The sequence below is a fragment of the Budorcas taxicolor genome, chromosome 3 (genome assembly GCF_023091745.1).
Source record: "Budorcas taxicolor isolate Tak-1 chromosome 3, Takin1.1, whole genome shotgun sequence".
Taxonomy (NCBI): domain Eukaryota; kingdom Metazoa; phylum Chordata; class Mammalia; order Artiodactyla; family Bovidae; genus Budorcas; species Budorcas taxicolor.
In genome coordinates, this window is record NC_068912.1 from 102,791,677 (window position 1) to 102,812,711 (window position 21,035).

Sequence of the window (21,035 nt, forward strand, 5' to 3'; positions counted from 1 at the left end):
GCCTCACCTGGAAGTGGTTCCGGCTGTTGCTGTCCGTGTACTTGGGGGAGTGCAAGAAGATGAGCAGGTTCTGACGCAGGTACCAGGCCAGGGCGGGAAGCCAGGGCCGGCAGGAGGGCGGCAGGGCCAGGTGCAGCACCTCTGAAGGCAGACTCCCTGGGGGCTGGATGAACTGCAGAGAGGGAAGGAAGGGGAGTCAGAGCTGAAGAAAGTTTCTGGCTGCGACTGTCCTGGTAGCTGCGGTGGAGTCACGCAGGGAGCCTGGGAGGGAGCTGACCTCCACGTCAGCTGGTGTCAGCTTGCAGTTCCGCACGAGCATGACCGTGATGACGTCTAGTGTGGCCTCATCCAGGCGCCGACGCAGAACCCGTACGAGCTCATCTGTGATCTCAGGACCTGGACATAGCCATGGTGGGGAGGCGGAGACGCTCGCTGGCAGAAGATCCAGCCACTCCATCTCATCCCTTAACCCCAGACTCAAAACAGGCTGCCGTATACCAGAGGCAGCCAGCACTAAGTTCTAGTTCTGCCAAGCTACTTACTCAGCATGTGACAGATGAGTCTTACCTCTCAAAGCCTCGGTGCCCCCCTCTATATAGTGGGAATAATAATAGCATCTATCTCATCAGTAACATTCTTAGCCCAAGGCTAGTATACATTTATTGAGCCATAAATAAATGAGCCAGTTGCCTACTGGATACCTTGGGTTCAATGTATCCCAAACCCGCCCCAGTATCTGGCCAATGGGACCACCATCTATCCACATATTCACTCAGTTTAGACATCTGGGTGCATTTTAGCCAGCTATAGGTCCTACCCTTCAACATCTCAGGAGCCTGTCCTTTCCCACCCAGCTCCTGCTCGACGGAGGTCTGGAGCTAGTGTAAGAAGTCCCAGACAACTGTGGAACCGCATCTGGCCACTCCCCCCACCTGCTTGCCCCACGCCATGCACCAGCAGCTGGATATGTCTGTCCACTTGGCCCACAGGACGAGTAGCATCGGAACTGCGGCTGGACGCCACGTCCAGGGGAGAACGAGGGCCCTGCAGGCAAACTGTGGTCAGGGCCTGGCTCCAGGGAGCAAAGTCTGCAGGAGCACGGGGGAATCAGGGAGTGGGAGATACATGCCGAGGCTTCCTCGGAACAGATGGGCTCCTGGCTTCGGGACAGAGCAAGGGATGGGGGCAGGGCGTCACTGTCCCACGGCCGCTCACTGCAGGACGTCTCCAGGAGCCTGGGAAAGAGTGGCACGGGAGGGCTTTGGACAACAGCTCCTCCACTGCCTCAGGCTGTAGCCCGGCTTCCCAGGACTCACATACCGCAGATAGTACACAGCTTTTGTTGCTCGCTCCTGATAAACAAACATGTTCTTCCGGTTCACCACAGAGAAGGCATTAAGCACAGAGCGTAGGGCCTGGATGGCTGTAGGGGGAACCAGGGTTTAGAAAACTCTTTTCTCCAAATTCCCCACCCCCAACCACAACCCCACTACACTCCACCTGCCCTCTCATGCCAGTCACATACCCCGAGAGACGCCCATGCTGGGTCCCATTTTGAGGCGTGAGTGGACTCGAATCACGGTTCCCCATACGACGTCACAGGAGAAATGGCCAGGGACAAATTGCATCGTGGCGGCCAGGTACCCTCGGGGCCCACAGCTCTCATCAGCAGCATAATCTGGGGGACAGGAGATGGTGGATCAGAAACAGGGCACAGCCCTCTGCCCTCAGACTTCTCACCTGTGAACTGGCCTACCTGTCCTCAACCCCCGACTCCTCTGGCCGATCACTCTGCGAGGGGAAAGATGGTCGCTTTGGGTATTAAGATAAGCTCTTAGGAAGACAGGTCATAGCACAAAGGTTTTCAGAACTATCTCAGGAAGACATGGAGAAGGAGCTAAGAAGAGGTGTCAGGAAAGGCAAAGCATAATCCTGAGGATGCTGCCAGGACACTCTGAGCCTGTCAGAATATAATACAGAACATATCCTACTCATGTATTCATTGGGCAGTGCAATAATAATACATACCCCATTAAAACAGAATGTGTGACTGCTCACATACCCCTACAGCAGGGGGGACACTACACCCTTTGCTCTGGAGGACAGCTAGCCCAGAAAACCCGAAGGGCTGGGTGGCTCTTTGCAAGAGTCTGTGGCTGCAGCCCACGGCCTTGATCGACCCCTTCCAGGTTGACGAGGAACCTTCCAGTAGGTCAAGGTGGCAATCTGGTTTCCCAGAGAAACTGCTCTAAGATGTGAGCAGAATACAGGACACCCAGGGGCTGCAGAGTCTGGACTGGAATGCTGGTTGCTAAGGGTTTCAGCGAAACCATATGGAAAGACTAAAACGAGGAAGGGCTGGGTTTGGGCTCCGACTAGTCTCACATCCCGGGCTGTTGGGAGCCACTGGGAAGGAGTGCTTGGCGGTCGCAGCTCATACTCAATTTGCAGAAGATGTCTTCTAAACCCTGGGAAGTGCATCAATTATGGGGATTCTGCTTTGATATGGAAGATATCCCAGGACGTGCTGAGAGACGCGCTCTCCCGTAGCTGTTAGGAATGTTTGTCTACAGCCTTGCCGAGCATGTTAAAGATAAGGAGTGATCTGACGTGACTTTTAGAACTGAGGGAGAATGGCAAAGGAATGGCATGATCTGGCTTTTCTCTGTGAGCTGGGGTGAGAGGTCGTGAGGAATAAGAGAAGGGAGCGAAGTGTGGAGATTTTGATTCCCATCTCAAGTAGATGATCCTGTGTTTCCTAACCCCTAAGGTTTCTGTGCCTGCCTGTCTGGAGGGACAGCCAATCAGAGGGCAAATCCTACAGGCACTCAGGCTCCACCCCTCCGGGGTTCTTGCCTGTGAGCTGGCCTACTTGTCCACCACCCCCTGCCCTTTCCTCGGCCCCGGCCATCATCCTGCAGGGGTGAGATGGTCATTTCAGAAAACAAGGCATGCCCTTAGGAAGACAGGCCACAGCGGCGCCTGCTCCGGGTCCCTTCTCTCCTGTATTCTTCCACGGCGCCCCCTCTGCTGGCTCTCTCCCGTGGAACAGAAACATGCTCAAGTCTCTGCCTTATTTTAAATTCCTGCCTTGCCTCCCACCTCCCTTTAGTCTCACCGGATCTATCTGCCTCTCCCTTCACTGCCAGGCGACTTGAAAGAGGAGTGCCTCCCGGCTCCTCCAGCCCAACACCCTTTCATGGCCCCACTTCCTCTGGTTCCCTACTCCTGTCTCCACTGAAAGCACTTTCACTAAAGTCACTGATGACCCCGTGGCAGCCAAACCTGGTGATCCTTTTCTGTCCTCTTCTCCTTGTTCTCACTGTACTACCTGGCACTGAGGACCAAGTAATGGTGAGTTACTTAGTCTGCCCCCAGCTTCTCAGCAGTCTTCGGTAAAGGCAGGCTCCTGAGTGGGACTCACCATCGCTGGGCAGTGGTACCCGCTGGCGGGAGTGGAAGGGGGTCTCGCTACGCCACAGATCTTCTTCACTCTCAGCCACCAGAAGAGAGTTGCAGACATGACTGTCGTGCAGGTCCTGAAGAAGCAGCCGCTGAGAGAAGGAGGAACCAGCTCTCAGGGAACTGAAATATTCCTGCATACACTGCTGCTGGTGGTGGAGAGGGGTGATCAAAGGCTAGAGAGAATGCCCATTATCTCTGGGGGGTCGGAGGTCAAAAAGAGCATCAGTAATCACTGGGAGCTCAGAGATGGTGTCTGACAGTCACTGGGCTCTGGGTGCTGAAGCCAGTGAGGAACATCTGTCCCTCCTCTTTGCCAGAATCTATTTACTGCCCTTCAGATCTCAGCTTAAAAATCTCTTCCCAGCTTTCCCTGACACTGCAGATGGTCAGATCCCTGTTAAGTGCTCTCACAGTCTCTGCTTTTCCTCTACAGAAGGCTTCACAATTCAGCGGAAATAATTTGTGTTTTAGTTGTTTCATATCCATCTCTCCCCACTTGACATAAGCTTCCCTCTGTCTTAATTTATTATCTCATCCCTAATGCTAGCTGAGTGCAATGAGAGGGAGCATCTCACAGTCATTGGAAGGGAATGAGAGAGTAACCCACTGTGGGGGTGGGTTGGGAGAGCTCCTCAGGTTTTAAGGACGTTGGGGAGTAATAGCATCCCAGTAACTAAGGGTCAAAGAAAACATCCAAGTTGGATCAACAGCCTCTGAAAGTCAAGCTCCTGGAAACTCCTTCCTCATCTGGGCTGCATCCCATGCCTGGGGAGCCCTGCCCCTTACCTGGTTGACCTCCCTGCAGATCTCCCCAACTCGCCTCACCAGGAGCTGCTGCAGGTGGCGACACTCGGTGCCTGGCCCCGCATCCTCCCGAATCAGGCTCCTGGGGAGGACGCATCAGACACAGAATTGCAGTAGGGAGGAAGAGAGGGGAGGAGGTCATGGGAGGAGGGACCAAGAGGAAGGAAAGGAAGGAGGACTGGACAAGGGGAAGTAAACATGAAGGGAACTAGGAAAGGTGGAATTCTCAGCAGCAATTCTGGAAGCCTGGGCTCCAGGCTTGCCTCACCAGCCTCCATGCAGGCACCACCTGAGGTTTCCCTCACGCAGTTCACCTCTTCTTTATCCTCCGATCTTCTCTGTCAGAATGGTGGGCCTCCCTTCTCTTAACATGCCCACCCCCATGATTAGAGCAGCACTGAGCGAGATGCCTAAGTATGGTGCTGCTGCTTACTAACTGGGATCTTGAGCAAGCATAATATAACCTATGTGTGCTGGAGTTTCCTCATTCTGACCATAAGGATAATAATATTTCGCAGGTATGTTACAGATCAAATCACTGATCCATATAACAAACACCACAGTGCCTGCCACATAGCGAGTACTTGTTAAATACTACCTATTATCCCTTATTTTTATATACCTACAGCTCCTGGGCTGCTGTGAACTATAGATTCTCTTATTGCTTGGCTAGGAGCCAAAATCCTCATCAGCTTTTCAACTCCATTAGAAGAGCGGAGTGATATGCTTTGTTACATGTGGGAAGTGGTCAGGAGCCCCCAGCCTCGGAGCACAAGTCAGATCCCTACCCAAAACCTCAGTCCCAAGTCTAGCCTTCTAACACTGAAGAGGGGAGCTGTGGGACCAGGGAGAAGCTAACGTCGGCGTCAGGCTGCAGGGCCCAGCTGCTCCTTACCTCGCATGTGCATACACTTCCACACGGTCCTGCAGCACCCGGACAATGAGCCAGAAGTCAGGCAGGCAGGGTCCAGGGAGGCCTATGAGCGAAGGCTGTGGAGGTGGCGGCCCGGGTGGGGTCCGCAACACGAAGGGGGGCTTCTCACCTGGGGTCTCACTGGGACCCTCACTGTCTGAGCCACTGCTGCCACCATCGTAACCTGTGTCAAACATGCTTAAGTTCAACCTTACCCTTAGGCTCATGTGAGCCCCAAATGCATCACCTTGGTGGGTCCCCCTGGGTTAGTCCCTACTGATGGACCTGCCCAGACCTTCCACTATGCGGCCCTGAGTCCACTTCCCATCAGCTTGGTCTTCCCTGCTCTGCCCCAGCTTACCTAGGTGGTCTGAGTCCACACTGCCCTGACTGGACATGAGACTGAGTCCCCGGATGGGCCCAGCCTGGCTCCCTGGGAAGAGAAGGGAAAGCCTGGAGCCTCTCTCGATCCTGCCAAGGACGCTTTCTGAACACGGTTGCAGGGCAAGGAAGGTGCAAGTCCTCTCTTACCTCCCTGGGGCAGGTTGGGGAGACTGATGAGCAGGGGGCTCTGAGAATCCTCTGGGGAGCCAGGGGCTTGGGGGCTGGCTGTCAGGGCCTGAGGGTCAGGAGGTCAGGTTGGAGCACAGCCCCATACTTCCACCACCACCCGCTCCTTTCGCAGGTGAGCCCAGGCAAGACTCACCTCCCCTTCGAGGCCTTCAGCCCTGTCCTCCTGGCTGCGCCAAGCCCAGGCTGGAGAAGTCCCAAGCTCCCTGTGGGACCCACCTGGCTGTTGGCCCACTGCCACAAAGAAGAAGCCACTGTCAGGGTCCTCAAGAAGAACATGACCAGGGAGGTGGAGGCGGCGGAACTCCTAGGGAGCAGGAGCCAAGGGCAGAGGTTAGGCAGGAGCAGCTCTCCCTACTGGTGGGCCCCACACTTCCTCATCAGACCCCTCACAAGTACCCAGTGAAGCACACACTAGCATCCCCGTTGAGAGTTATGAAAAGGCTCAGTGACTCGCCCAAGACTCAACAGGCCCAGGGGCAAGGGTGAGCTGGGCCGCCAGGCATGGGGTCAGAGTCAGACCACAGGGTGAGGAGGTGGACTCCAACCGAGAGAGGGCCTTCCGGTTCTATCCGTGCAGCCTGGGGAAGGACGGGCCCCAAGGTGACCAGGGAGCGTCTTGAGGGCAGCATACCTCCTTAAACTGTGTGAGAGAACGCTCTGGCCCAAATACAAAACTCAGGGGCAGCGTTTGGCGCAGGCAGGTGGAGCGTCCAGGTGAGCTGTGGATGTGGGCAGCTGCGCGGTGCAGGGCCGGGCTCTGGGGGATGCCCCCTCTTCGCAGCGCCCCCACCATCTCATCCTCCAGCAGCCAGCGGATCTACGGTTAGAGAGCAATACAGGGAGTGGTGAGGGGCACCCCCCATGCTGACTGGGGCATGACCGCACTCCTCTATCAGAAGACACTGGAAGAGACTCTGCCTCACAGACTGGGACAGGCCTCAATGGACCTCAGAATAAAGGGGGTGTCTTACGTCATCATCTGATGGAAAGGGTGTCAGTTACAATGCTGAGGGGCGATTACTTAGGCTGGGGGAGGGAAGGCCCTCACCTCACTCATGGTGGTCTCAACAGCCAGTCTGTGGGGTGTGGCCAAATTAGACAGTCCTGGGTGCCTAATTGGAAAAAAGGTTTACATACTGGTTTCCAGAGGACAAAAACCAATGGGGAGCAAGGAAGTCTACGAGGGAGATAAGGAAATACCTGTCTTCTCCTGGAGGCGGCAGTGGGGGCCCCAGCCCATCATCGGATGGCTGCCCTGGGGACCGAGGGAAGGACGCACTGCTTTCAGATGTTGACCTGAACAGGACAGGAGCAAAGGTCAAAGGTCAGCACCTATCATCCTCCCAAGGCCTCCTCAACAATCCTTTCTTGGAATCCTTAAGGTACCTTTAGTCCCCAGGCACCCCTAAATTCCTTAATGGTTCCCCTACTCTAACAAGGCCCCAGACCCCCCACCAAACTTGCTGCCACACCGGTGGTGCTGAGGATCTGAGGTCGGGGGGAGCTCCACTTCCAGGGGCAAGGTCAGCACAAAGACGTCCAGAGTGACACTGAGGTCCCGCAGAGGAACTCGGCCTCCGATGGGGGGCCCCTCCAGGCTAGAAAGCACCTGGCCTGGGAGAGGGGCGAGGTTAGGGGTCACTGGAGCCCTGGGACAAGCACAGATTCCAAGTGTCCAGGGCTAAAGAGTTTTACCCAGAGGCTCTCTCCCACCCCCAGACAGGCAGGCAGGCTGGCCCAGGTCCTATGGCCCTCCCCTGGGGACCTCTAGACTCACCCAGGCAGGTGGGCAGGCTGCACACAGGCACTGAGCTGTGCTGGCCACGCAGCCGCACGGAGCACGTGAGGTGCAGGAAGAGTGGCGGTAGGTCATGCACCAGGCTCTCGGGCCCCGTGGGGGAGTCGCCCCCCAGGATACTGAAGGAGTCTTCATCGGGGTTCACGGTGTCTGCGTCTGACAGTGAGGTGGAGTCCAGCCCGGCAGGCCCCAGGTCTGGTTCACGGCTCTCGCGGTACTCCACCTCCAGCTCCGGGTCACTCTCGGTGACCACGCAGCAGGCAGATGCGTCTCCTGGAGACACATGTCACATGGTCAACAGGAGAGGCTGGCAGCGGAGGCCCCGCATGCTGGCTGGAAGCCGCCTTTGCCCCTCTACCCACTGGCCTATGTACCTTCTTCTCCTATGAGCTCAGCCTCTGAAAACTCCAAGTCACTGACTTTTCTGTCGACTGTATCCCGGGGGCCCTCATCCTGGGCAAGAGAAAGGGGCAGCCTTACCTGAGGTGGGCCTCAGGGGACCAAGGATCAGGGATCGGGAGGATCTGGGTGGGCCAAGCAGGGTTTCAGGGGCTACAGGCTGTGGGGAGGGAGGGAGGTAAGGGAGATGGCCACTCACCTCACGCCTGCTGGATGGAGGGCAATAGAAGAAGTAGTGGGGGTTGGAGGGCACGGTGCGGAAGTGGAGACTGCTGATCTCCAAGAACTTCTCCTGTTTGGGGTTAGAAGGCTACGATGTCAGCTGCTATTCGGCTGAACACTGCCCCTACCCTAGAACAGACACCTACACACCCCCAACCATGAGGGACCACTGCCCAGCCAGGGCTCTGTCTCTCTATCCTCACCTGGATGAGGCTGTGAAGAGCATCATGGGCCTCTCCTCTGAGCTGACAGACGTCTGTCAGAGAGATCTCCAGGCCCGGGTCTGGATGCCCAGGGACACGGGTGCTCTGAAACTCAGGCTCGCTTAGGTCCTCGGTCTCTATGCTGAGCAGGGTGGGGGGTAGTGAACTGTTAGGAACCATCACATCCTAGAGGAGCCTGCTTCCCAAATGGGAGCAGCGCACAACGGCCTGCCTCTCCCTCTCAGAAGGGTGCCGAGCACAGGACGCTGGCAGGAGAGGTCGGGAGAACCCGCCCACCCATCTCCACTCTAACTTCCATATTCCTTAGTGGCTGGACATTTCTGTGCAAGGCTTTCTGACTTGGACCAGTGGGTGGAGGGAGAGATCACTCATCGTGGAAGAGAGACCCAGGTGGAGAAGCAAGGTTTGGTGGGAAGAAAGTGCACTCATCCCTCCGCTCCTTCCGTTTCCCCAGTGCTGACCCCTGTAGACACCAGACACACAGCTGTCTGCCTGCCTCTCTCACGCAACAGTTTCTGTCTTTGTGAGACTCAGCAGTTTAGGGGATTATCACTACTATCTGGATGTCCTCGGAACAAGCTTCTGCTTTCACTGATGGCCACTGGCAACTCCCCACCACTAGCCTAGCTCAACACTCCACACCAAAACAGTAAAGCTGGGAGAACCAGGAAAGTAGGATGGGGAGACTGCTGAATGGGAGACAGAAGCCTGGGCAGGAGGTGGGAAACCAGTGGCCAAGCATGGCTGGTTGCCTCCCCAGGGCAAGAGGCCCCGGGCTATAGGGGCTTTGTCTGTGTGCCCCCTTATATATCATTCAAGAACCATCCCAACCTGGACTCAGAAGCCAGGACAGCTCGTTCCCGAGGCTCGGGGCCCTCCTCCATGCTGCTGCTGAAGAGCCCTGGGCTGAGGGGACCGGGGCTTGGGGGTGCATGAGGCAAACCCCGAGTGTGGCCGCACAGTGCGAGCAGAAATGGGGTGATGTCTATCTCCTGCAGCAGCTCCTCACAGGCATCTACTGCTATGAGCAGGTCCTGCGAGGTCACGCTCTGTGCTTGCTGCAAGCTCCGGAACAGCCCTGAGGGAAGCGGAAGGGGCCACGAGGTCAAGCTCTGTGAGGACCTCTCCAGTCCCCATGTCCGTAATCTGCAAAGTGGGCTTCTCCTTGCTACAGCGTCACACTCACCACGGACATAGCACCGCTGTGCGTGCTCCTGTAGCAAGGCACAGTGGTTGGCTGCCTCCTTGTGCCTGGGCTCCATCCAGGCTGAGGAGAGGGAAGGCTGGTCGAGGAACTGAGTCCTAGGAATGGAGGAAAGAGAGGGCTTGGCTAGCTCCCCTCAGTGACAGCCCACACTTAACCATCCCCCACCTTCCAGTGGATTGTCCCTAGGTCCCTACCAAATGCAGTGACGGCTCAGAGACTTCAGCTGATGAGCTGAAGAAGTCCAGCACTGGGCAGGCAGGACATGGCCAAGGAGATGAGCTCCTGCCAGTGATCATCAGCTTGTGTGTCTGTCCCCTTGAGCAATGGCTGGGGGCCATGGCTGGCTGGGGGCCATGGTTGGCTGGGGGCCAGGGTTGGCTGGGGGCTGGGAAAGGACCTAGGTTAACACGGAGGGCACTCACCGGAAGATGAGATCTCGGGGTGCCTGAGGGGGCTGCACGCCAACCATCTGCTCCCTCAATGCTTCCAGAGAACAGCTATAGATGTAGACAGGACACCGGGTCCGGGGCCCATCTGCACCCTCTGTCTGTGAAGCCTGGCGCCCAGGGTAAGCTGGCAGGTCCTGACAGAAGGGTGGGCTCAGCTCTCCTGGATTCTGGGCACTGTCTGTGGGCAAGAGTGGCCCATGGCATCCAGCCCTCTGTCTGTTCCCATTCTTGCTGCTGCTTAACTGACTTAAGAGTCAGCAGACTTACCACTGGCTGGGGTGACACTGAGGGTGGGGACCTGGGACTTTGTCACCGTGACCCCAGTTCCTGCCAGATCTTTCATGCTGGGGGCCCCATTCCAATCCCCAAACTTAGGCCTCGTCTCCTCTTGAGGGGGTCCCTCTAGGCCACATGAAGCCAGATGCAGGACATCTGCAGAAGAAAAGCAAGACATAACTCAGAGCTGCCTGGCGGGCCAGTGAGGGGGCTGAGGGGATGAGTGAGAGAGGCCAACAGTCAGTACCTGAGAAGGTCGCGGGGAGGAAAGTCAGAAAAACATGCTGGGGGGTCACAAGCCTCGCATAGCAGCGCCACTGAGGGGGCTGGGCAGAGCTGACGGGCCCGGGAGTTTCAGGAGGGCCTGGACTCTGTACGAGAGAAACAAAATCAGAGCCGTCTGAAGGGACCACCCAATGCCCACTCTCTTTCTCTGCCCAAGACTCCATGCTCAGGGACAGGTTGCAAGACTGGTGACCACGAGGGATGGCGGGACCCTGTCAGTGGCGGGTGGCACTGAGCCTCCCCAGACTTAGAAAGCTGGGGGGGACCATGTGGGCATGGCAGGAGGTCACCATGATGAAGGCCCGATGCACCAGTGCTGACCGGGGTGGGAAGACTGGGGTCTCCGATGGGCTGGGCGCTGCTGCCTGCTTGATCCTTCAGGATCCCAGGGTCCCCCACCGGTGGCCCCTCTGGACCTACAATGAAGGTGGAGGTGGACGAGAGAGCAGAGCTCTGAGGTGCAGGAAAGGGGAGGCCAGAACCCAGACGGGAATCGCTCTGCAGAGTCTGGTAGCTGGAAAGAGGCAGGGGCTCACCTGGACTGTGGCAGCTCCGCCGAAGCACCTCGTGCAGGAAAGCCGCCTGGTCGGTGGCGGGCAGCGGGAGCTCCCGGTCACTCAGCTCCTGGCCCAGGCAGCCATGCAGCAGGCACAGCACCATGTCATTGGCGGGACAGGGCCCCTCGGCCGGAGGGACGCCCTCTGGCTCTGCCCAACACACACTCCGCTCAGCACCCAGGGCCTGCTGCTGCCCAGCGCCCCCCGGCTCCGGCCCGGCCAGCCCGGCCCTCCTGCAGCCCCCGCCCCCAACACTCTCTGCTCCTTCGCAGACTCATCTGCTTTCTGTGCTCTAATACCCCTTGGCTGGCTGGCTCTCTAGGCACAAGGCTCACCCACCTCTGGAAAGCAGGAGGAAGAACATCTGGAGCTGCTGGCACTGAGGCAACAGTCCCATGAGATCAAAACGGAAAGGGATCTCGTGGACGCAGGCGTCTCTTCCCTGGTCCAATCCTGGGAGGGTGGTGGGGGCGGGGGGGCGGGGGGAGACGAGCACAGGGAGGCCTGGAGTTCCCGTCTGCAGCTGGCTTCTCCCCACTCCTCCCCGGCTCCTGCCCAGGGGCCCCTCCCCACTGACCGGCAGAGACCCTTGGCTCCGGGGGCAGGGGACTCCACTCCTTGCTCTGGCAGAGCTGTATCAGATACTCGAAGCTCAGCATGGAGCCTATGCAGGCAGCGTCCCGAGGGTGGAGCTAGGGGAGTAGCAGAGGGCAGGGGTGAACCCCAGCTTCCAGCTCTCAAGGAAGGCCCCACCAACACAGACATCAGAACACAGAGACTGAGAGGGGCCAGGAAGCCATCAGGCTGTGCTACTCCCAGGGGACTAGGGAGCGGTGGGGTCGTCCGAGGCCACTCACAGCTCGAGGGATCTCACAGTACGTCAAGTCCTGGAGGTGCCTCCAGCTCTCAGGGCCAGGTCCCACCCGTCCATGCTGTGGCTCCACCCACACCTCGGTGACCAGGTTGAGTTCCGAGTCCCCCTCCAGGGCCTCCACCTCCACATCGTTGTCATCATCTGTTGAGAAGCTAAAGGAGGAAGGACTTTAAGCCTGGAAGAAACGAGAGTCCAACCCACCGCCGCCTGGTCAGGAGTCGGCCCACAGAGGGCGGGAAGGCCAGGGCTCACAGGACAGCCTCAGTTCACACATGGCCTTCTGTCACTGTATCTGCCCGATGAAGCGTCTAAAGACAGCATCCCCTGCCCTCACTTTCAAGGTTGGGAGACAGACCTTCAGAGGGCAGGAGGGGGAAGGGGAACTGGAGCAAGGTGGCTCGGGGGTCGGGGCTCACCTGTCCTTGGTGGAGGTTGAATGAGGCGGGAAGAGGATGTACTGGACCACGCACGTGTGCCTCTCCTCAGCCGCAGCCTGCCCCGGGGGCTCGTTCTGGGACAGGAGGGGAGAGTTTGGGCCCGCCCCAGCCCTGGCCCTCAGAACTTTAGGCCCCTCGCCACACTGTCCTGGGATTGGCCTCAGGCCACAGGGTCCCAGTGAGGCAGTGTTTCCATCAGCCTTGAACCCGCTCAGAAGCGAGTAGCCGTGGGATGACGATGGACCTTGGTGGGATGTGAGGGATGGCACATACCTGAATCGGGAGCTCCAGGACCATGGTGATGATGCCTTCCCCACTGCAGGCGAAGTGGAACCCTTCTGAGAGCCGGACTCTGAGGCCCCGGAGAAGCAGCGGTGGGACGGGATGAGATGGGGAGAGACATTCAGCATGCAAACCCTGGCCTCTGATGCCACTCAGACGCCCACTTTCCAGTGGCCATTCAGGCAGACTTGTCTGCTGGTGGCCCTGTTCAAACCACTGGTCCCTCAGGGGCAGCAGGTCCAATGAGAACCAGAGGCCAAAGTCACCAAGTTGTGGGGAAAGGTGGTGAGTAGGGGAGCAGCGCGCCTGCTCTGCGCTGGCTCTGCTGCAGAGCGAGGGCCTCAGAGATGAGGGCAGGTGGAGGGGCCGTGTCTGGCTGAGGCTTTCTGCCAGCATCCAAGCCCAGCGTTGACGCTTGCTCCCTCCCTGCCCGCCGTGGCCCGGTAGGTTGAGTGACGTACTCAGTGAGGATGGAAAGGAGCTGGGCGATGGCACTGAGCGGCAGCGCAGGGGCCAGTCCTGACGGGACGCTCCAGAGCCAGCGCTGGTGGTACAGGTAGCGGGACAGTGATGCCAGGCTAGAAGAGGCTGAGCGGCCCGACACCAAGGGCAGTGGCCCTGGCGGCTCCAGGGTCAGCAAGAAGGGTGCCCGGTAGTCCAGAGGCAGCTTCTCATACCTGGGCAACAAGGGCAATTCCCAGTTGACCTCTGCTCATGCTCAGCTCACGTTCCTGGTCTGTCCTCACCCTCTCTACCAACCTGATGAGCAGCTTGTCCAGCGGCTTATGCAGGACCACAAGGCAGGGCCGGTCAGACAGGGCCTGCTGTGGCCCCAGCGTTGGGGGGGACTTGGAGGGAGAGCTGCCCCCACCGGTGCCCCCCAGCCCTTTTCGTTTCACCTTGGGTGTTGGCTCCTTGCTTTGAACCCGGTGGGGAAAACGCAGGCGCAGGATTTCTTCCCGCAAGTCCGACACAATCTGAGGGGAAACTGTGATCACACCCTCCCATCTGGTATGGACATGCAGAAGGGGTCCACGGACGAGGTGGGAGAGCCTGGTGCCACACAGCTTATTGGTCTGGGGGGTTCCTCCTTCGACTGGCCCCGGGAGTGCTGGGGAGAAGCAGCCTGTCGACACTCCAGGGCTCGTGGGTCGGAGAGTGAGTTGGGGCCCCGCTCACCTTGTGCCGAGCCTGTGCTGGTGTGCCGATGAGGAAACCCAGGCGCAGCACCATGCACGGGGCCTTGGAGATGATGCGGACCATGTAGAAGGAGGAAGGGGGCTGGTCTGGGGCACTGGGGAGAAATGGAAGGTCTGTGAGCAGCCCTCGGTTGGGAGAAGATGGGTTTAGGAGGAAGGAGGGAGAGGGTCTGGGGTGAGAGGAAGAGACACAGGCTGGAGGGAGGAGGGGACATCACGGCGCCCACCTGGAGAGCAGCTTCACGTAGGAATAGCCCTCGACCAGCACGAAGCTGCTCCAGTCACGGAGCAGGGAGGTCAGCGAGGAGTGCGAGATCCTACACTGGACGGTGCTGTAGCGGCCGTTGCTGCCCGGGGTGTGCAGGTGCTTGGGGATTGGCCTGGGAAGAGGGTGTGCGGTGCAGTCAGCCGTCCCGGCCCCAGGCGTTGGGGAGAGGGACAGACTGCTACTTCTCTCTTCCAGGCCCTGTCTGAGGCTCTGGAGGCTCAAGAGCAGGAGGGCTAGGACGGTTGGCGCTTTCCTTGGCCAAGTTGGTATGGGCTCATCCACTGCCTCCCTTCCCCGTCACTTTGCGCCCCGCCCGCGCCCTGCTCCTCCACCCAGGCTGTGGCCTGACCAGGGATACCCACGTGTCATGCTCCAGGATGAGCACCAGGCGGTGCATGTGCAGCCAGCGCTGCCACGAGTTAGCGTCCATGGACAGCACTGGCTTCCAGTAGGCAGCAAACTGGGCGTGGGAGGAGTCAGAGCCACTGTGCTGAAGCGACAGCACCTGGGGGCAGGAAGAGCTCGTGAATGACCTCCTCGGGGCAGCAGAGCCTGGGGTGGGCGGGGGTCACAGGCAGCAGTGGAGTAAGGCTAAAGGAACCTTCAGCCCCGCCTGGGACAGAGGCAGAAACTGCCTTCAATATGAAGGCTAGGTCAGGGGCCCCCAGCCTCTAGAATCTCATGCCTAATGGTCTGAGCTGGAAATGTTGAAATAATAGTAATAAATAAAATGCACAATAAATGTAATGTACTTGAATCATTCCAAAACGACTCCCTCAAACCCAAGTCTGTGGAAAAATTGTCTTCCACAAAACCAGTCCCTGGTGCCAAAAAGGTTGGGGACCACTGGCTAGATTAAGACAAACGACCCCAGGGACAGGCTGCGTGGCCTCTTAAAGATGAATCCAGACACAGGATGAAACTTCCATCACTGACTTTGGGGGAAAGCCTCTGAGTGATGGCAGGACCTTAGGATGAGGGTATGATTCACTAGAATAAGCCCCCAGCCCCTCAGTGCTAGGCGGATGGCTGAGGCCAAGTGTGGAGAAAGCAAAGGACAAATGGAGCCACAGTCCTTGAGAAGCACAGCAGTCAGTGGTTGGCTGGAAGTGTGGGGGAGGCTGGAGGATGCGTGTGGAGATGGCGAGAGGGCTTGCAGCTGGCTGGGAGACCACTACCGAGACATTCTGCGAGTCCTGACCTTTGACTCCAATGATCTGTTGGGGGCCACCTTTCTCTAGAGACTCTTTCCTCCCCTGGGGGGGCAGTGGGGGTGGGGAGGAGGGGGCTCTGAAGGCTCAAGTTCAGGGTCCTGGTTTGGGGGCCTCAGAGGTGAGGAAAATGAACGTGCTTCTGGGCTCCAGAGGGTGAGCACAGGACAGGGAGAATGTGCGTCAGGGCCCCTCACCGGGGTGGTGGAGCCGGGTGGGATGTAGAAGAGAGGCACTCCGCTCTTGGTGCTGTCGGGCAGCGTGAAGTGTTCTGGGACGGAGGAGAAGGACTGCAGGTGGGCGAGCATCTGGTCCGTCTGGTTAATGCTGCAGAGCAAGGGCCACCCTGAGCCTCCCCAGCCTCTGGAGAGTCAGGGGAGGGGAGCCCCAGGGGCACGTGGGAGTCTGGACACAAGCCCCGAGTGCTCAGGGTGACTCTCTCCAGACCCCGCTTTCACACATCCACCCCTCCACACAGCAAGTGGGGCCTCCGTCACTGAGCGGTGACCTTGCTTACCTCTGCAGTGTGTTCCAGAACCGTCGGATAACGTGGGTGCGATACAGTGAGCGAATGGGTTGTCTCAGCGCACAGGACACGTCATGCAGGATGTCATAACCGCCTTCCATTGTCACTTCCACCCGGGTGCCTCGAGGGCCCTCAGGCTCCAGGGGCCAGGGTGCAGTAGCCACATACTCAATGCGCATGTTGTGTTTCCACAGCAGCACCAGCTTCACCTCCAGCTGGGACCCGCCTTCAGGGGAAGCAGGAGGGGAAGAGGGCCTGGGGCTGAGTCTTGTCCGCAACCTCCACCTACAGCATGGAACTCTAGCCAAAGGTTCCAAGCCTGGTTCCACAGAGTGCAGGCCCAGAGCCTACCAACTGACACAAACTGAAGTTTGCAGGCAAAATCTGAAAACAAAGCTAAGTCCAGGACACTACACCACTCTCAGCTGACTCACCTGGAACAGAAGGAGATGGAACTGGGAAGCTAAATGCTAAGAGAAGTAAGCCCAGCTCAACTGACAGGCGGAGTCTGCCGTGCATGGTACACGGGGCTCTCCTGTTCTGTCTAGATGTGTGGGATACGGCAGGGCCTGGACCTTACCTTTGGCCAGTGTGACCTCTCGGACGCTGTAGCCCTCTCGAAGCCGCACAGACACGGTGCTGACCAAGTCAGCCGGAACCTCCTTCTCAGTGTGCTTTTTCCGGCGCAGGGCCAAGGCAGGGTTGCTGCTTGCGGAGACCAAGTGCTCATTAAACAGGCGGTGCTGAGAGCCTAGGGGACGGGGGTGGGGCGGGCGGGGGACAATGTTATCTGTTAGCTGACGGAGAACAGGGTGAAGTCAGCCCAGTTACACTGCCCGGGGACCCGAGCCCTGGACAGATCCCTGCATCATCTCTGGGTCCACACTAGGGTCCCCCGGTTCCCACACCTGCCCTAGTCTGCCCCTCACCGCAGTAATATTCAGGGTTCAGGGCTTCCCCGCTGCGCAGGAAGGAGTAGAGGAGAAATGCCCGGTGGTAGACAGTCAGACCCAGGTTGCCTGGTTCGGGCTCAGGACAAGTGGACAGGTAGGAGCCGAATGTTGCCATGGCGATGAACTTCATCAATTCCACGTTGGGTACGTGGCCAAAACTGCAGTCATAAGAGTAAACTCCTCCCACCTGAAGAAAGGGAGCAAGTAGAGACCTAGCTCCGAGAGAGGCAACGGAGAAGAGAGTGCAAGAGGCTGGGCTGCGTGGCGGCTCACACCCCAGCACAGCTGCAGCTTTCCTTCCCTGAGCCCTTCTGTCTGAAGCCAACGGCAGCTGGCCACACCCCTCTCGCCCCACATCAAATACCAGCCTGACCCCACTCACTGAGATTCTGGCCAATGGCTCACCAAATTCCTATCATCTCAAGACTGCAGCATCTGACAGGGTGCTTCTCAAACCTTAGGGTGCACACAAAACCCGGAGGCCTGGGCTGGGAGCCTAAGAGTTCGCGTTTCTAACAAGCTCCCTGGCAATGCCAAGGCTGCTGGTCTGTGGACCGTAGTGTGAGCACTAAACCTACAGATCAGAGACTGGCGAACCACATACAACCTGCGGTCAAACCTAGCCTAGCCTCTGTTTTTGTAAATAAACTTTTATGGGAACACAGCACACCCATTCATCTTTCCTACTGTCCATGCCTGCTTTCAGGCTACAAGAGCGCAGCTGAGTAGCTCGGACAACCACATGGCCCACAAAGCTTGAAATGTTTACTAGCTGGTCCTTTGGAGGTACACTCTAGAATTTAGTGGTCCCCAACCTTTTTGGCACCAGTGACCAATTTCATGGAAGACGATTGTCCCATGAACCAGGGTTGAGGGGGATGGTCTCAGGATGATTCAACTGTATTACATTTACTGTGCCAGTTATTCCTATTATTATTATTACATCAGCTCCACCTCAGATCATCAGGCTTTAGAGACCAGAGGTGGGGACACCTACAGATGGTTCATTCAATTTCCTGGCCACTCAGCTCCTTAACCCTCATCTCCAAGAACTTTATTCCACTCACCTGCCCCATAGCTACACACTGGCCCCTGGCTTCACCTGGAACTACTTCCTCTTTGTGAACTCAATCGCCACATCCCTGATTACACATAACTCTGTCCCATTTTTAAGTTCCTTTCATCCTCCTCCTCCTGCTGCTCTTTGATCCCATTAACACTCCCAGGCCTTGAACCACTGCTCTTTTCAAATCTATCCACGTCCTCCTGGGCCTCTTTTCGCAACCCAGCCTGGACTGCATGTTCAAGCAATTTCTTATGCAACATTCTCAACTCCCAGGCCCTCCTCACCTTTTTTCTGCTTCCACCTGGAAACCCCAACTAGGATCACAAGCTCTATACCCAGATCCCAAATGAGATCTTCAGTTCAGTTCAGTTGCTCAGTCGTGTCCGACTCTGCGACCCCATGAACTGCAGCATGCCAGGCCTTCCTGTCCATCACCAATTCCCTGAGTTCACTCAAACTCATGTGCATCGAGTCGGTGATGCCATCCAGCCATCTCTGTCGTCCCCTTCTCCTCCTGCCCCCAATCCCTCCCAGCATCAGTCTTTTCCAATGAGTCAACTCCTTGCATGAGGTGGCCCAAGTACTGGAGTTTCAGCCTCAGCATCAGTCCTTCCAATGGACACCCGGGACTGGTCTCCTCTAGGATGGACGGGTTGAATCCCAAATGGAAGAAAAACTGCATAGTTGTGTAGGGTGGCGCTACATCAAAGCGTATGGCACCCCATCCAGCTGGTCCTTCAGGCGCCATTCCTCCTCCTCAGCTCTGCCTCCCTCCCTCACAGTACATGTCTTCACTTCTATCCTAGTCTCAGAGAAGCAAGGACACTCTTCTGCTCCAAGAATCCCTCAACTTATTTTTTGAGCCAACGCCCTCCTCTTAATTTAGGGACTTTGCTCCATCCAGCTTCCTTTCCTTTATTTTCAAACTCTGCTCCACTATGGCCCTTTGGAAACATGAAGTCTCTAGCTTAAAACACAAGTCAGAACACCCCTCTCTTTCCACACTATCCTCCCCTCAGGCTGCCGTTCTCTCTCTCGAGCACACTTGCTCCTCCCTTGATCTGAACAACCAGATTCCACATGCCAACACTTGTCTCTACATCCTTCCCTTCTATCCACTCTTCCACGCACTGCAATCATTTCTCTCACCGCCTCTGGACTATAGTAGCCTCGAAAAAAATTTCTATAACCTAACTGCCAACCCCAAAGGGCACTTTTCATTCCTCGTTGTACATGATCTCTCTACTGCCTCTCATGCTGTTAAGTACTCCTTTTTCCCCTCAAACCCTGAAATTCTTGACACCAGAGCCTTCTGGTTTCTGTCTGATTATTTCCTCTTCATTCTTTGCTGGGCCCCTCTCTATGAAAGATCTTTAAACCTCAGTAGCCCCCAAGTTCTTTGGGGACCCTTATCTATTCTCAAATGCCATGTATAGGCTGCCCAATTCCTAACTATCTCTCAGTTAGTGTGGACTCCTGAGTATCTGGTCTACATGTCCGGCTGCTAACCGCTACGAACGGCAGTCATTTACTGCGTAATTCTGCCCTATGCTAAACCCTTCAAATGCATCGCCTCACCCACTGAGGAAGGTGCTATTACAACCTCCGTTTACAAATGAATCCACCTAAGAAGTGAAGTGGTGTGTCCACATCACACAGCCAGCAAGTGGAGTCGATTCCGGCCAGGCACGCCTAACTCCAAAGCTGACACCCAGGCGCCTGGAACAACATGCACACACCTGGACTCATCATCCTGTCCGCACTCCACCCCAACTGCAGCTCTGTTGACTCTGCTGGCTCCCAGTCATCAGTGAAGTCAGAAACTTGGAGACGCCCTTAGCCCCTCTTTCTCGTTCACCCCTCACATCTCGCTAATCGTTAAGTCATGTTGATGCCGCCCCTTCATTTCCTTAATGCTACCCCCCATTCTCTCTTACCCTGAATTCCCCTAGTTTAAGTCCTGATCCTCTCACCTGACCACTACAATTAACAGCCTCCCCGCCTCCACTCTTGTCCCTCCCCCAGCAATGAGTGACATTTATAAAACACAAACCCAGTAAGTGACTTTCCTTCCCTCCATCAGCATCACCCACACAATTATGCTGGAACTCCTCTAACACGGCAGAAGCACCTTTCCATGCTCTGGCCTATGCCTACCCTCTAGCCTCACTTTCCACAGCTCTCTGCCTTCTATCCTATAGCCTGTCAATCCAAACTGGCTGCAGCTCCCTGAATATACTCCCTCCTCTGCTTAAGCTAGTTTGAGCTGGGTTTTCTGACCCTTGAAACCGAAACAGGAATAACTAATCTAATGAGGGAGGTGGGACTGGAACTGACTGCCAGACAGCAAATTTTGCATTCTTCTTACTACAACATGCTGTCTCTCACATCCTAAGGAAAGAACAAAGATGAGAATCCTCTCCCACCAGTTTAATATCCTGTTCTAGACATGATGCTCCATCCCCATCCCCACCATCCCTCTAGAACTATGCTACCTGGGAAACCACTGCCTACAAGAAAGTAACCAGCCACATTCCACCTGGTAAGGTATGATACTTTCCTCTCCTTCCCAGAAAGTCCTTACCTGCACAAAAGAACAGGCCACAGTGCCACTGCGAAGCTGGTTCAGCAGCGTCTCACAGACAGCAACATCGGGGACACTGGTCACTCCATCTGTGATCACAATGATACCTGGAGCAGAAAGCATCAGACTCAGACCTGGGGTCCCTCCAGATCAGTCACAGGGAGGCGCCCAAGGGACAGGACCTCAGTGTCCACCAACCACTGTGTTTTATAATCCTCCAATCCCTTTCCTTCTCCCCTTCCCTCCTGCTCCAACCTCTCGAGGGCTGGGTCCCAAACTCCTCCCAAGAGGTGATCTTGGAGCTCTGCTCCTTCCCACCAGGATCCCTGCTGGTTGTCAGAGCTGGGGCTACTCGAGATACACACTACTGAACACTTACCTTTCACAAACAAGGAAATAGACATGCTTCCCTGCAGCCCACTAATCCTTTGGAACTTCTATCTTTGCTGATAATACCACCACC

General features: G+C 56.8%; 1 protein-coding gene across 1 annotated transcript in view; it reads right to left on the reverse strand.

Annotated features, from left to right (window-relative positions):
• SZT2 (SZT2 subunit of KICSTOR complex) overlaps positions 1 to 21,035 on the reverse strand; it is a 51,491-nt gene that overhangs the window by 13,742 nt on the left and 16,714 nt on the right. Inside the window, exons 7-48 of the mRNA XM_052638278.1 lie at positions 20,573 to 20,679; positions 16,899 to 17,109; positions 16,550 to 16,720; positions 15,961 to 16,195; positions 15,641 to 15,770; positions 14,595 to 14,737; positions 14,192 to 14,344; positions 13,945 to 14,059; positions 13,525 to 13,742; positions 13,227 to 13,442; positions 12,757 to 12,835; positions 12,463 to 12,557; positions 12,030 to 12,198; positions 11,750 to 11,864; positions 11,512 to 11,625; positions 11,152 to 11,322; positions 10,937 to 11,031; positions 10,578 to 10,701; positions 10,322 to 10,486; positions 10,028 to 10,232; positions 9,585 to 9,700; positions 9,230 to 9,476; positions 8,378 to 8,519; positions 8,152 to 8,244; positions 7,928 to 8,006; positions 7,533 to 7,826; positions 7,228 to 7,369; positions 6,956 to 7,051; positions 6,804 to 6,867; positions 6,387 to 6,572; positions 5,889 to 6,059; positions 5,714 to 5,801; positions 5,544 to 5,615; positions 5,165 to 5,366; positions 4,252 to 4,351; positions 3,425 to 3,554; positions 1,526 to 1,678; positions 1,321 to 1,423; positions 1,130 to 1,235; positions 933 to 1,044; positions 278 to 396; positions 8 to 172 (exon numbers count right to left, since the gene is read on the reverse strand). Coding sequence (XP_052494238.1) covers positions 8 to 172; positions 278 to 396; positions 933 to 1,044; positions 1,130 to 1,235; positions 1,321 to 1,423; positions 1,526 to 1,678; positions 3,425 to 3,554; positions 4,252 to 4,351; positions 5,165 to 5,366; positions 5,544 to 5,615; positions 5,714 to 5,801; positions 5,889 to 6,059; positions 6,387 to 6,572; positions 6,804 to 6,867; positions 6,956 to 7,051; positions 7,228 to 7,369; positions 7,533 to 7,826; positions 7,928 to 8,006; positions 8,152 to 8,244; positions 8,378 to 8,519; positions 9,230 to 9,476; positions 9,585 to 9,700; positions 10,028 to 10,232; positions 10,322 to 10,486; positions 10,578 to 10,701; positions 10,937 to 11,031; positions 11,152 to 11,322; positions 11,512 to 11,625; positions 11,750 to 11,864; positions 12,030 to 12,198; positions 12,463 to 12,557; positions 12,757 to 12,835; positions 13,227 to 13,442; positions 13,525 to 13,742; positions 13,945 to 14,059; positions 14,192 to 14,344; positions 14,595 to 14,737; positions 15,641 to 15,770; positions 15,961 to 16,195; positions 16,550 to 16,720; positions 16,899 to 17,109; positions 20,573 to 20,679 — 6,011 coding nt within the window. The remainder of the gene's footprint in view (positions 1 to 7; positions 173 to 277; positions 397 to 932; positions 1,045 to 1,129; positions 1,236 to 1,320; positions 1,424 to 1,525; positions 1,679 to 3,424; positions 3,555 to 4,251; positions 4,352 to 5,164; positions 5,367 to 5,543; positions 5,616 to 5,713; positions 5,802 to 5,888; positions 6,060 to 6,386; positions 6,573 to 6,803; positions 6,868 to 6,955; positions 7,052 to 7,227; positions 7,370 to 7,532; positions 7,827 to 7,927; positions 8,007 to 8,151; positions 8,245 to 8,377; positions 8,520 to 9,229; positions 9,477 to 9,584; positions 9,701 to 10,027; positions 10,233 to 10,321; positions 10,487 to 10,577; positions 10,702 to 10,936; positions 11,032 to 11,151; positions 11,323 to 11,511; positions 11,626 to 11,749; positions 11,865 to 12,029; positions 12,199 to 12,462; positions 12,558 to 12,756; positions 12,836 to 13,226; positions 13,443 to 13,524; positions 13,743 to 13,944; positions 14,060 to 14,191; positions 14,345 to 14,594; positions 14,738 to 15,640; positions 15,771 to 15,960; positions 16,196 to 16,549; positions 16,721 to 16,898; positions 17,110 to 20,572; positions 20,680 to 21,035) is intronic.